The following is a 14,792-nucleotide window of genomic DNA, read 5'->3' as shown; positions in this document are numbered from 1 at the left end:
AATAGATCCAAATAACTGAAAGAGGAGCCCAACATCAAAATGACATTAGAACCTCAAAACGAGAACAGAAAGCTCTTCTCCCGACCACCCAAATCCTGCTACATATATGCATATCAACATTTGAATTCCCCCTACCATGAACAAAGCTCTTCTCCCGAATTTGTCCACTATGAGCATAGATATGAAGGTTGAGATTGTACCAACTCCGCCTGTCATGACTGCAGGCAAAAGCGATGCTCTTTCTCCCAACCAAGTGTTCGAAAAAGAACCGGGGCATAAAAGGCGATGACATTGATCCCTGTCACTTGCTGGAAAAATGGTATGGCTATTGCCATGACAAGTTGAGGCCTATACTTTCTCTCTAAGATTTTCTTGAAAGGGTATTTGATAGTTTTCGATACGTTGTTTGCTTTGATGAGATCATCAAGCTCTGCTTCTACATCATCGATGCCTCTGATGCGCTGCAACATTTGCTTGGCCCTTTGGTGGTCTGTGCTGCGCTGAATGAGACTGTTTTGGTGTTTCAGGAAGGAAAAATGCACCAAGTGTTAGCATTGAGGCAGGGACTGCCGCCATGGCTAGGGAGATTCGCCAACCCCAACCGGCTTTGATCTTTTCAGTGCCGTAGTTGATGAGGTTAGCGGACAGAGCACCAATGCCGACACTAAATTGGAAGCCATTGTTAATTGCTCCTCTGTGTTTTGCTGGTGCCATTTCCGAAAGATACAAAGGAACAGCTTGCACAAAACAAATAGATTATGCAACAAAGTAACAAGAAAAAACCTGCATTTGGTTTAGGGGCAAAAAACACTACCTGATTAGCAAAACCAACACCAACACCAAGCAAGATGCGACCGAGGATTAGCATGTAGATGTTCAAAGCTGCACCGTTTAAAGCCGAACCGGCAAGAATGCAGCACCCCCCGCAAGGATTGAAGGCTTGCGGCCATAAACTCTAGTGGGAAAATCTCACTTGGGATCAGCCACCCTAGTGGGCCCCATGAGCAAACCCAACTACATACACAGACACAAAGATGATCAGCAAATATGCATACCTTTTCCTTATTCCACCAATGTCACCTGGCTCGGCAGCCATTATGCTCCCTACTATAACTTGTGACACAAACATTTGAATGCCCCCAATTGCAAACAGAGTTCTTCTGCCTAGTTTGTCCACCATAAGCATTGATATAAATGTCGCGCAGGTGCCTACCATGCCGGCGCTCATCACAGCTGACAAGAGTGACATGTTTCACTTAGACCAAGTGTTCTAAATAGTACTGGCGCATAAAATGAGATGACATTGATCCCAGTCACTTGTGTAAAGAATGGCATGGCAATTGCCACGACAAGTTGAGGCCTATACTTTCTTTGCATCAATTTCTTAAAAGGGTGTTTGATGGTTTTTGAATTTTCACTTGCTTTGATGAGATCATCCAGTTCTGCTTGGACATCTTTGCATCCTCGTGTTCGTTGTAGCATTGACTTGGCTCTTTGGTGGTCGTTGGAGCTTTGGATTAAGCTGTTGGGTGTTTCTGGCAGTAAAAGAGCACCTAGAGTTAGTATTGAGGCTGGGACTGCTGCCAAGGATAGGGAGATTCACCACCCCCAGCCGCCTGTGATCTTTTCGGCACCAAAGTTGATGAGGTTAGCTAATAATACTCCAGTGGCAACACATAATTGGAAGCCAATGTTGAAAGCTCCTCTGTGTCTAGGTAGTGCCATTTCTGAGAGATAAAGTGGGACTGACTGCAAGGATGTTTGATTGTGTGGAACCAAATGTTATCACACATAACATTATTAAAATGTATATCAGTGGAAAATTTCGTCTGCCACGGCATCCTATGTTGCAAGAATTTTGTTTAACAAAATAGCAAGTCATATGTATGACAATAGAAGATTACCCTATGGACTAATCTTAAGCACAAAAGGAAAAAAAAAAGTTCAAATATGGAGCATAATACCTGGTTTGCAAAGCCAGCCCCAACACCAAGCAATAAGATACGACCAGATATTAGCATGAAGACATTAGTAGCTGCACCGCCTAAGGCCGAACCAGCAAGGAATGAGGCACCAGCTACAAGGAACCTAATTAAAGTACCTTGTAATCCATCAGATGAACCGAACCCAATGGGATTACGATGTGTCGCCACACCAGAGAAAGGAAGGGGTATGGCTTCAACAGGTGACCTTCCTCAAGCGTCCTTGGTACATACCGAAGACCCTTTTTCGATGGTATGAACAGAGACTTCTTTTATATGTGCTATCGTGTACTTCTTTTCAGTTTTGTTAGTCGCCATTACTTTGCTACCAAATTGGATAGAGAGATGTTCCCCTTCTATGCAGACATTCCTGATACTCTATAGTCATGGTTTGGGAAACTAAATTGTTGTGTGATCCACTGCCTTGTCTCCTTTTTTCCTTTCAATTAGCATATCTGTGCAATACAGATGGCTGAGATCTTTTGAAGGGATGTTCTTTTTACAGTCTAATCAGAACATGTACCCCTGGAAAATTTATTGTGAAACTAAAAGTAGATATGTATCCTACAGTTTAATTTCCTTTATTATATTCTCGTCATCAAAAGGCATAAGAAAAAAACGAAGCAGAATGGTGTACCATCTTCATTTTGCCTTTCAGTGAGTGTTGATTAATACTTCACAAGTTGCTGAAGAGGAATTATTAGGGTAGGCTCTTATTGCCATTGGAAATACATGCAGTTCTTCTGAGGATTCTAAAATAAATTGTCCCTGTGCTTTGCAGATAATATTAAAGCCTTGTCGGGAAACTCATTGCCACTACTGCTTAAATGAGCTACCAGCGGATAAAGTCCCATGTACATCATGTTCAATATCATTGTATTGCTCCGAGAAATGCCGTATACGAGCAGGAGGAACAATGTCCTGGCATTACCCAAACAATCAAAGGATTCATGAAAATTTATCAGCTGATCTTGAAAAGTACATTGCAGAGACCACTTTAAATGTTGATTCTGAAACTGATACTGAGCACATTCCTGAACATAAACATGAATGTAAAGGTGTACACTGGCCAGCAGTATTGCCTTCTGAGATAGTTTTGGCTGGTCGTGTGCTAGTAAAGTCTATAATCAAAAGAAGAGGTTCCACATATATTTTTAATCTCAGAGAAATTTTGGTACATATAGTGACTATATTTTCTACTATACTAATTTTCATTTCAGTTGACTGTCTCACTATTTCATAAATAGATGTCTTGTAGCTAAGGACCTGTATATTTTTCTTGTTTTTCTTGTAGGATCTTTCGCACCATTACTCAAAAATGCCTCCGGAAAGAAATTTGGAATTACATATATATTCGGCTATATTATCATATTGTCTTCAATATTCCGATGATTTTGAATTACCAATAAATGGGTTCTCTATTTCACAGGTTGACTCTCTCTCTCTCTCTCTCTCTCTCTCTCTCTCTCTCTCTCTCTCTCTCTCTCTCTCTCTCTCTCTCTCCTGCATGCACACACGCAGAGTCAGGGTTACACCTTTGGTGAATTATGTGTAAGAAACAAGAGGGTTAAGCAATGATGAAACGACTTCCTGGATCTGCCCTTGCAGGGTGGTTACCACGCCCATATATGCAAATCCATAGATTATCATTTTTGTAGGACAATGCTGTATATTGACATATAAGAATCATGTTTTTCATCTAAGTGGTCATTCTCTCATCTACTTGCATACAAAGTTTCATGTGCGTCCTATTTTGTTAGAGAGTCAGCGTGATACTTTGTTACAAGTTTCTCATAATAGAGTCACTTTGAAAGTCAACTTGTGTAGCAAGGATGAAAATCTTAAATATGTTCATTGTTATAATCAAATTATGTTAACAGGTGAGAGATTGCAATGGATGTTAACCTCTTTTCTGACATCTGCATATACTTGGACAATCTATATCTCAATAGCAATTTAGATTTCATGCCTTGATTGTCACCTATTATATAAGGTTCCATTCTCCTGTTTTTGCAGATTGTCATACTTATATCCCAAATTAGGGTGAACTCTATGACTGTTGTTCGTATGAAATCCATTGATCAGCATGGGTTAGAAGATATTGGAAAGTTTTCATCATTGGGTGGAGGTCTAACTAGTAATGTGGAACAGGTTTGCATTTATGGTATGCTTTTATTTATTTTGCTCCTTTTTGTTTCTTCTCTTATCTGACCACTCTTGTTCCAGTCAGTTACACTGCTTTTTTCCATAATAGTCTTGAACTCTGTTTATTAACTTGGAATTTTCATGTGTGACACTGCAACATGTGGTAATTTATGTAAAACTTCTTGTATTGATATACGTTTCACTTCAGTTCATAAAAATTATGCCCTTTGACCCTGTGTATCATCATTTTTGTTACACTTCTTGTATTGATATACGTTTCACTTCTTGTATTGATGGCATTGATAGAGTGGCTCATCATCATATGCAAAGCCTTTTTCATACAAATCCAGGCCTCTGTTTAAAATGATGTTCTTATCGTGATCTGGAATCTTCCTCTGCAGCTGCAAATAAAGCATGGATTATTATCAGAAGGTATAACACTGTCTGAAAACTGGTTATGATCTTTTCAAATTTAATGGGCACCTATTTCCTATGTTCAATCTGCACGCTGAAGTCTTGTGTTCAATACTTGACAGATTACATGACAGGACCCGCCCCGAATTCCTCGAAACTCGAGATGAATCCTGTGGAAATTCCGACATCACACCGATGCCGGGCCCGCTAACTAAAAATTTGTCCTTTTCCAAATTAAGGAAAAAGAGCACGAGACTTTCTGCTGAAATTTCGGCAGAGTCTCCCCTGTAAATTGAACATTCCCCAAAAATTCCAACCTGCATAAAACACATTTTAAAACCCCAACTGACAGCATGCACAAGTTAAAAACATGCAATCACATAATAGGCCTCCGGCCTTCAGATAATTCAAAACCAAACCATTCATGATCTCAAACAATTATACGATTACTCCCAAAAATCATTAAACCGGATTCAAATCCATTAACCACATCAAAAATCCGATCACACATTCAGAATCGATCAAACCTTTTAAACGCAAATAATATTTCGCGGCTGCACCCAGGTGAGACTCCAGGCTGCCTACGTACCCTTGGACAAGGGATCAAGCCACACGTAGTTCTTTGTCTTTTCCTTAATCCACACCAAACACAATCTTTTTCAAACAACCTTCTACTAATCGCATAATACCCCATACGCCGGAACATCCAACGCCACGTACGGGGACCGCCACACGCCGGAAACTCCAGGCACGTGTGACATAACAATCACATAATACCCCATACGCCGGAACATCCAACGCCACGTATGGGGACCGCCACACGCCGGAAACTCCAGGCACGTGTGACATAACAATCACATAATACCCCATACGCCGGAATATCCAACGCCACGTATGGGGACCGCCACACGCCGGAAACTCCAGGCACGTGTGACATAACAATCACATAATACCCCATACGCCGGAACATCCAACGCCACGTATGGGGACCGCCACACGCCGGAAACTCCAGGCACGTGTGACATAACAATCAGGGAAGGTACGTATGATGGTGAAGTTCGAAACCCTAATAACCATATTTTAAAATGATATTTCCTTCCTTAATTCAATTGTTCCAAACCTCTATATATATAGTATAGACAATAACCTCTCAAGCATAAAACTCATAACCGGTGAGGTACCTAAAGTAGTGCTTATAGCACTTTAAAACTGACATTCTAACTCTTGTCTATCTAGTATCTCACATTAACAACCTGAGTACTCCACACATTATCAACATAGATAACATTTCCTCAAATATTATATATAAACTCTAGACACTCCAAAATGTCGAAACCCATATATATTGCAACTACTTTACAAAATAAAGAATTCAACTATTAAATATAAATAGAATTTAAATAAACTATTAAATTCCAAAAGCATAAGATTTCCATCTCAAGATCATGCCATTTATTTGAAAACAATGCCCATTCTCTTCCTAATAACCATAACCGAGTCCCAAGACTCACTTTCACAACTCTACAAATCGAGTATACCATAATTATTCATTTCATAATTTCAATTATCAAATAATATCCAAATAGCTCAAATAACAATTAAGACTCGTTTACAAGGTCATCCTAATATTTTTCGAAGTGTGAAACTACCTCGGAAGACTCACGGTCAACCGAGGGTCAAACTTTCCAAATTTGGTCAATCGGGCCCGCGGGCCCCACGATCTCCATTTTTCGATCCGAACATCCCTAAGGGTTCCACAAGGTTTAATAAACCTATCCTTCAAGTTTGGTCCGAATCGGACGGTCGGATCACTCACGATCGCACGATCGGACGATTATCGTAAAAATACAAACTTTAACTTATTGAATCGGAACATCCGGGGCTCCGATTCACGATCCGTAAAATCCTACACAATCCTAGGAACGCCTAGATTAACATATATTAAATTGGAAGCGATCCAACGGTTCTAACATATCGAACCCGGAATTCACACAATATGTAAAATCCGTTCGGGGTTCAAACGTTATCCGAATTGAGTTCCGTAAATTCCTACGCGCTGGTGACAACCAGGAGATCATTTTAGGATAAAAAAATGTCTCTCTGCTACAGTGCCACGCCACACGCGCCGAAAGCACGTGGGTGTCCAAAGCGATAACCACTCGCCGGAAAAACTTAACATCTTGACTCCAAACTCCTACTCTAGGTAATATACCTAATTTGGAGTCACTTTTGTTCTTGGGCTAAGGCCAAAAAGTGGCCGGAAGTGGCCGGAAATTCTAACTTAAAACCGGCAGAATTTAAATTCACGAAACGGGCTACAAACTCTCAAAATTTCTGGAATCCTATCTCATAGGCAGCTAGAGCACGAAAAGTAGTCCAAAAACCATACCTCACTCGTCCAATTTGGTGGAGAAATGAGGGAGAACGAAGCCTTGGAAAATCTGTCAAAAACACTGCGATTTTCTGCGTTTTCCGGCGGGATTCATCGGCTCCGAGGGCTGTGCTGGCCGGGGAAGAGAGAGGAGGAGGTGGCGGTTCGATTGGGACCGGTCTCGTGGCCGGTGGTCCGGTGTAGCGGCGGCGGTGGCTCTTGGAAGCCACCGGCTGTTTCAAAATAAAAGGGGGGGGGGGGGGCTGCTGTCGTGAAAACCAGAGGGAGGAAGAGAGAGAGGGAGAGAAATTCTGGTTTTAAAACCAGTTTTTCCAAATTACAAATTTGCCCCTCCAAGTATTTAGATCGTACTTTCCTCGTTATAACTCCGATCTGAGCCCACTACGTGTCTACGGACTCGTTTCGACGTGCTCCTCGCACCGGTACAATCGAAATTCCCAAATTCCTTCCCGAACTTAAAATGACCTTTTTGCCCCTTTCTTTATTAAATAATATTTTAAATTTTCAAAAACCTTAATTAATTCAAATCATTTTATTTTATTGTTTATTCCAATTTATTTTCTCTTAATTTTATTATTTTTCTTCTTTTTAGGACCGGGATGTTACATTACAGGATGCAGTAGTCTCAAAAGATGCATCTAGCACCATACTGGTGGATGTGTTTAGTTCTCTTGGTGTGCTGAGATCAACTTTCCATGCATATAATAGGAGCATTGCAGAAGTGAGTTTGTGACCACCCTTCAGTTTTGTACAATAGAATTATATAATTTGAATGTGCAGTTTGTAAGTACTAGACGCCAATATCTAAGTTGCTGTTATTGAACAACATAGAAAGTGTTCAATGATTTTGGCACACATGACACTGAATTAGATCACACTTGACTTAAAATGATTTTGATCTTTGCAGGCGGAAGACAATCTTGCACAGGCGTTTTGTTTCGTTGGAGAGTTGCAACCTGCAATGGAACACTGTAAAGCCTCAATCGAGGTAAAACTCTTGTTGTGCACAAGTCACTTCATCCTGAACTTTTTACATTTGTGTTGATTAGATCTGATTTCTGCGAGGATAAATTCATAGATCAGACATGGAAACCTCACTAGTCACTGGGTGTACTTATTTAGTACATAAATAACTCCAAATGATGTTTTAATGTTGTTTCACATTGACAATTGGCAGATCCTGGAGAAGCTCTATAATCCTAATCACATTGTCATTGGATATGAACTTGTGAAGCTCTCGTCTATTCAGTTATCCTTGGGTGACTGTGCTGCCGTGGACAGCATAAACCGACTTTGTGACATATTTTCGTGTTATTACGGATCTCATATACACAAGATTTTCCCATACATTCAATTCCTTCCTTAAGAGGAGAGAGAAGCAGACCTCTTCCTTGAAGCACCAACAAAAATGATTCAATCTGGCAAGTTTTTGGACTCGTTGCCCACCCAAATACTGTTGAGAATGTTAAATGTAAATATAACTTGATCAATTTGCAGGAGCGCAATTACAATGTGAGTCTCCACATCTTTGAACATTGATGCATGAATTAGCATATTTCATGGATATGGATGCATACATCTCATCTATTTCTAACCATGTCATCAGGGAATTTCTCATGTTTCAATTCAACGCTTCAACGCAGCGTTTACGGTTCCTTGGGTGTCAGGGTTTATAAACTAGTTTAGTCAATGTAATTTCACATCTTTTTGTACACATTTCGGCCCAAATTCAAAATCTCAATTCCCATTCCCATTCCCATTTCCCATTCTCAAATGCTTATTACTCTGTCACTCTCGAACACAAAAGCCATTGAGTAAAGCCAATTTCATGAATCATGTCCAACCTAGCCTCATCGTTACAACCAGGATCCACGTGGATAAGGTTTGGATAAGATATTGCAGGTGGCTGCTAGGTTTCCGAAATTGCCCATTTTTCACCTTTTTTAAGCCCATTTTTCCCTTTGGCTGGGGAAGAAAGGGGAAATTTGAGTTTTAGTTGGAGTTATTATGAAAAATGAAAGAGTTCTTCCCCCACCAATTCTCAAATCCAAATATATATATATATATATATATATATATTTGGATTTGAGAATTGGTTGAGTGAAATATTCCCCCAAAAAATTATAGTAAATAATTTTAAAATAAAAAAAATGCACTGAAAATTTCTAAGAACTCGTGACATTCTCTTCTATTTAAAGCTCAAAGATTATAATTTTGAATTATAAAAATACAAAGCAATAATAAAAACTCTACTTTTTTATAGCCATGGAAAATTCTATATATGATGAACAGGTTCACATTATTTTACAAGTTTATTTCTTCATCTAGAATGTGCATAGAATTCCTAATTTAAAATGGTAAGGTTCCTTCTTCTTCTTTTTTGTCCAAGTAAGGTTCCTAGTTAAACAATTACATAAATAGCTTTCTTTGGGCCGGCCACTAGAAGAAGGACCCATGTCTGTCCATGCACGTCGTATTAAAACCGTACAATTTTTGGAGCCATTTACGTCAATTTTGTCTCTCCTTTCTGTTGTCTCTTTGTTGTCTTTGGGTCTTAATTGGTTCCTTTTTTTATTCTTTTTCTTCTTTCACAAACCCTTAGACAAAGTTGTTTGTGGAAAATATCAAAGTTGGTAGGGCAACGGTAGGGTTTCCTCAAACTTAACCCTCTTCACAATCTATAAAACGGGGTAGTTTTGCCACACAAAAAGCAACAAAGGAAAGAAGAAGAAACAAAAAAGAAAAGAAATCATGAAGGTTACAGGCTCATTGAGTATGGTTGTGTGCTTGTTCTTGGTGGTAGGTGTTTGGGTGGTTGTGGCTGGTTCCCATGGCAAAAGGAGACACGACGCCCAGCCAAGAAAGACCTTCTTATGGGTGCATGCAAGAACGCGGTTATATAATAGGGGGCAGTCCCTCTGCATATTGCTGCCAACGTGTTAGGGTGACACATTTCGAGTGTGTGTGCCCTTATGTCACCCCCAAGGTATCGGCCGTACGATTGAGCAGATTGAAGGCTGTGGAAGAAGCGTCCCTCGCAACTTGAAGTGCGGCAGTGAGTTCATCTCTCTCTCTCTCTCTCTCTCTCTCTCTCTCTCTGACCTAATTAATCTTTAACATGAATTGATTAATGTCGACAAAAACAAGATCAGCACTAATTAAATATATATAGTAATTTCTTTATTTGTGTGGATCTGATTACTTTGGTTAATTTTTTTTTTGTTTTGTTTTTGTTTTGCAGGTATCACCACCCCACCATAAGAACACGAATATTCTAGCTAGCTACAAGAATATATTATTATGCTTGATTATCAAATAAAAGAATCATCTTAATTAGCTTTCTTTCAAGCTATGAGTTACATAAATTTGAAGTGTACAATTCATGTGCGCTTATGTATTACATAGTGGAGGGAAGGTGAAAAATACGTATGACTTTCCTCAAATAAAAGTGAATGTTTCCTATATGGATTCAAATTCTCTGCTTGGATTCTTTACGATATGATCTGCTGGAATTCTTTTCTGCATATGCCACCTTATTAAAATAAAATTCAAGGGAAATTATGTTGACACATCACCTTTAACACAAAACCCAATTTTCTCATAATTAACAAAGAAAATAAAACTGAGTATCGCCGTGCGGCTATACTATTTTTAAAAAACATTAAAAAAAAACCAAGTACAGCTGCGCGGCTATACTATTTATAAAAAATATAAGTATCGTCACTCCGCTATACTATTTTTTTTTAATTTTAAAAAAACCAATGTATAGCCGCGCGGCTATACTCTTTCAATACATTATATTTAAAAGGTAACGCCCCACGGCTATACTATTTAAAAAAAAAACCCCGCGAACCGGTGCCCATGTGTCAAAATACATATAGCCGAGCCGATCGGCTATACTATTAATAAATAAAAAATTAAGGACCCTCCGAGTTGCATTAGTTTATACTTTATAGATATTAATTTGCTAGTTTCAACATATCCAAATCAGATATTGAAGAGAGAAATTTCACAGCAAATCAATCAGAGAGTTCAATTTTTTCTTTTTTTTGGTATGAAAATTTCACAATAAATCAATAGAGACTCGAGTAATGGTCTAAAAGTAATGGATAATGCTTTAAACTACTCTTATTGATAAACGAAAATTGGGGAAAAATATTTATGAAAAAAAGTATCTCAGTATATATAAAGAGTATAGTCGTGCCTCAATTTTTTTAAATTTTTTTAAGAAAATTAATAAAACCGAGTATAGCCGGGCATCTGTACTATTTTTTTAAAAAGAAATACCGGGTATGGCCAGGCGGCTATACTATTTATAAAAAAACGAAAAAAAAACCCATCTGGCGATGAGGCTACGTGTCAAAATAGGTATAGCCGAGCGGCTATACTGTTTTCTAAAAATGAGGGAAAAACCGAGTACCGCCGCGCGGCTATACGATTTATAAAAATACAAAAAAAAAAAGGGACCCCAGCGATAAGGTGCCCACGTGTCAAAATAAGCCTCGAGCCGATACTCTTTTCAATACATTATATTTAAAAGGTATAGCCGCACAGCGATACTATTTATAAAATAAAATAAAATACCTATGCGAGGATAAAATTCATAGATGAGACATGGATACCTCACTAGTCTCTTGGTGTACTTGTTTAGTACATAAATAACTCCAAATTATGTTTTAATGTTGTTTCACATTGACAATTGGCAGATCCTGGAGAAGCTCTATAATCCTAATCACATTGTCATTGGATATGAACATGTGAAGCTGATCTCGTCTATTCAGTTATCCTTGGGTGATTGTGCTGCCGTGGACAGCATAAATCGGCTGAAAGGTTTCGATGATTTTCATTGAACAATCGTGTGATAATTATATACAATGCCTTACTTGGTGTCTACACAAAGGATTTCCAAGTGCTTGAGAGACAAGAAATATATACAGCAAATCAATGAAATAAATACAAATAAAACAAGAAACTAAATCACGTCTCATTACCGACCTTGTGATATATTTTCGTGTTATTACGGATCATACATACAAGATTTTCCCATACTTTCAATTCCTTAAGAAGAGAGAGAAACAGACCTCTTCTTTGAAGGACCAACAAAAATGATTCAGTCCGCCAAGTTTTTGGACTTCTTGCCAGTGGCGGATCCAGGAATTTTCCTTGCAGGGGTCAACATCTAAAAGGTAAAAAAATTCTATACAAAATAGAACAAAAATAAAATAAAATGAAAATATTATAATTATTAATTAATAGAAAAAACCACATTACAATTATCCACATTAAAAAAAATAATAACAACAACAACAACAAAAATCAACCACACCATTCACTTCTAAAGTAAAGAAATCAAAGCTACATTTTTCCACAGGAGGAGACTTTAGTTTGGCCCTCTCGATATCCTCTCTTGGGTTTTCACGGATCGCTTCTTGGGGCTCATCACTTGAGCCTCCAAAGATCACACACTTCTCTCTTGAACTCCTCTCGTGATCTCGCTTGCGTTTCTTTGGGTTCTCCAAGGGCTCTAGCTGCTTTTGCATTTTTTAGAATAAAAATCTACTATCTTTGATAGCTTTTCATTCTCTTCCTACGATATTTGAAGCTGGCGTCGGTTCTCCTCTGTTGTATTTGCCCTATCCCTTTTCAATTTTTTGATGTCACGCTGATAATTATCAACCAAATTCCGCTCTATCACCAACTGAGCTCTCAGTACTTGCACATCATGAGATTTCGCAATGAGGCGATGCCCCACACTTGCGATAGATGCCGCTGATAATCATCAACCAAATAATCCAAAAAAGCTTATCGCTAATTTTCCAACCAAAAAAAAAGAACCCAAAAAACATACAAACTAGCGCTACACGAATTGGGCTATAATTATTTTGACAGAAGGTAACTGGCCCTACACGAATTGGGCTATAATTATTTGGACCTACCTATTTAATTATGCTATTTTTAAAAAAATTATTTGACCTTCTCTTTCCTTCTTTTGTTGATACTCATGTATGTTTGTTTCCTTTTTCTTTTTTTTATATATCAGTTTACCCTCATGAGTCATGACCTCCAGCCAGAAGCAGCAGCTGCTGCTTACCACCACCACCACCAAATGAGACACTCTTCTTCTTCTTCCTTCTCATCCCTCCTCTCCATCTCTCAGCCTCAAAAGCCCAGCACTTATAGCCCCCCCAGCTGCACACAGGTTGCCCCTTTGGGGCATTTCGTCGAACACTTTGCGAGGGTCAAGTTTGGCTGCTCTAATGGAGGATTTCAGAGGTTGCAGGGGTCAATTGACCACCCTTGCTCCTCTGTGGATCCGCCCCTGCTTCTTGCCCACCCAAGTACTGTTGAGAATGTTAAAAATCTAACCTGATCAGTTTGCGGGAGCATAATTACAATTTGAGTCTCCATATATTTGAACATTGATGAATGAATTAGCATATTTGGTTTTTGGAAATTTCTATCAGTTCGTGCCAGTTCATCTTTACTCCTAGAGATATATTTCCATCAGATTGTTATGCTTTCCTTTATACTGAAGGAACCTTATAAACTAATTATAATAGAATTATCTTTTCAATAACCGTTATTGAGATTATTATTTTGTCACGCAAATCATTGTGGTACGGTTTTTATTGCTCCAAATTAGATATGAAATAACCTTTAAATTTGTGGAAGAGTTGAAGAAGAGGATTGATTTAGATTACAATCGGCTATCTCGGAAAGTAATGCAAAGGTATATTTAAAACCAAACAAGTGAGAGACAATTTACAACAAAAGAAAAGCACGCAACAATAGAACCAAATCTAATTAATATAATTTCCTTATCCGAGTCAGTACGCACCAAATCTAATTAATAAACAATTAGGGCAAACAAACAACCCACTAAGTTTAGGGTGTAAGAAAGCATAATATTGGAAAGAGAGGCATTAGTTATCATTTCTCCATTGGATTCTCCTTCTACTTCTCCTGCTCATTCATCAGATCCTTTAGCTGCTTCGCTCTATGCACGCGCTCAAATAGCTGTTCATACGCTCTACCCAGTTTCTCCATGTCCTTGAGAAAGAAGAACTCAGAGTCACCACAAATACAATTAAAAATTAAATAAAAAAGAATAATAAGGAAGCCCTACCGATTTCATCGCTTTAAGTTGTATTTCTTGGGCAACGCGTTTCTCCCTCAACCTCTCTAAACGAACCCCCATCTCCATCAGGGATTGCCTCTCTTGATGAACCTTCTTCTCCCTCAGGGATTGTAATTCAACAAAATACTCCTTGGACTTTCTTATCCAAGCACCAGCTGCAGCAATTGATCCCAACATTACACACGATGCACGGGTATATACGGAGATATACAGTCGGTACACCTAAGCCTGTGATCACAATAGATTCCAAAAACTTTCGGAAATTTCTGAACTTTCCAATTACAAATAAAGTTTTAAACTCCTAAGAACTTATAAGTTTTAAAGACCTTAATTGAAAAATAAGATAGTTGGGTGAACATATTTATAAAAGAAAAAAAGAGGAAGTTTATGTTTGTTTTTCGATGTGGGACTGCAACTACCTATTTATAAAACAAACATAAACTTCCTCGTTTTTTTCTTTTATAAAAATGTTCACCCAACTATCTTATTTTTCAGTTAAGGTCTTTAAAATTTATGTGTTTTGAGCAGAGAAGATTCAGCAAATTTGTGTGTTTCCGATTCCAAAGTTTTGAGCTCTTCAGAAATATAAATTTTAAAGACCCTAACTGAGAAATAAGATAGTTGGGTGAAGAATGAAAAAAATGATACACTAACAGTTACCAATGAAATCTATATAAAAAAAACGATACACTAACTGTTAGCAATGAAATCTGTTGATAAA

At 38.3% G+C, this 14,792-nt stretch overlaps 1 protein-coding gene, 1 long non-coding RNA gene and 2 pseudogenes across 4 annotated transcripts; 2 read left to right on the top strand and 2 right to left on the bottom strand.

Annotated features, from left to right (window-relative positions):
* Nucleotides 1-6: 6 nt before the first annotated feature.
* Nucleotides 7-1,249, bottom strand: LOC110766010 (hexose carrier protein HEX6-like; annotated as a pseudogene).
* A 701-nt stretch (nucleotides 1,250-1,950) lies between these two features.
* Nucleotides 1,951-8,430, top strand: LOC110766021 (uncharacterized). The gene is made up of 6 exons (XM_088248706.1): nucleotides 1,951-2,235; nucleotides 2,764-3,219; nucleotides 3,999-4,133; nucleotides 7,526-7,654; nucleotides 7,841-7,921; nucleotides 8,111-8,430. Exons 1-6 carry the CDS (start codon nucleotides 1,951-1,953, stop codon nucleotides 8,297-8,299), a joined length of 1,275 nt encoding a protein of 424 aa, XP_088104832.1. The 3' UTR covers nucleotides 8,300-8,430.
* Nucleotides 4,287-7,165, bottom strand: LOC110766022 (uncharacterized). Of its 3 annotated transcripts, XR_015833788.1 has the most exons (3): nucleotides 6,931-7,165; nucleotides 4,611-4,858; nucleotides 4,287-4,528 (listed from the first exon to the last, which is right to left on the bottom strand). It is a non-coding gene; the product is annotated as an uncharacterized LOC110766022 (long non-coding RNA). The 3 variants fall into 3 exon arrangements; XR_002528097.2 differs by lacking the exon at nucleotides 4,611-4,858; XR_015833787.1 differs by lacking the exon at nucleotides 6,931-7,165 and having other exon boundaries at nucleotides 4,611-6,924.
* A 1,254-nt stretch (nucleotides 8,431-9,684) lies between the features above and the next one.
* Nucleotides 9,685-10,194, top strand: LOC148297044 (uncharacterized; annotated as a pseudogene).
* The last annotated feature ends 4,598 nt before the right edge of the window (nucleotides 10,195-14,792 follow it).

Source organism: Prunus avium, chromosome 2, assembly GCF_965620075.1.
Source record: "Prunus avium chromosome 2, drPruAviu1.hap1.1, whole genome shotgun sequence".
Taxonomy (NCBI): Eukaryota; Viridiplantae; Streptophyta; class Magnoliopsida; order Rosales; family Rosaceae; genus Prunus; species Prunus avium.
Note: the sequence above shows the minus strand (reverse complement) of the source record. Positions and strands in the feature narration are given on the sequence as shown.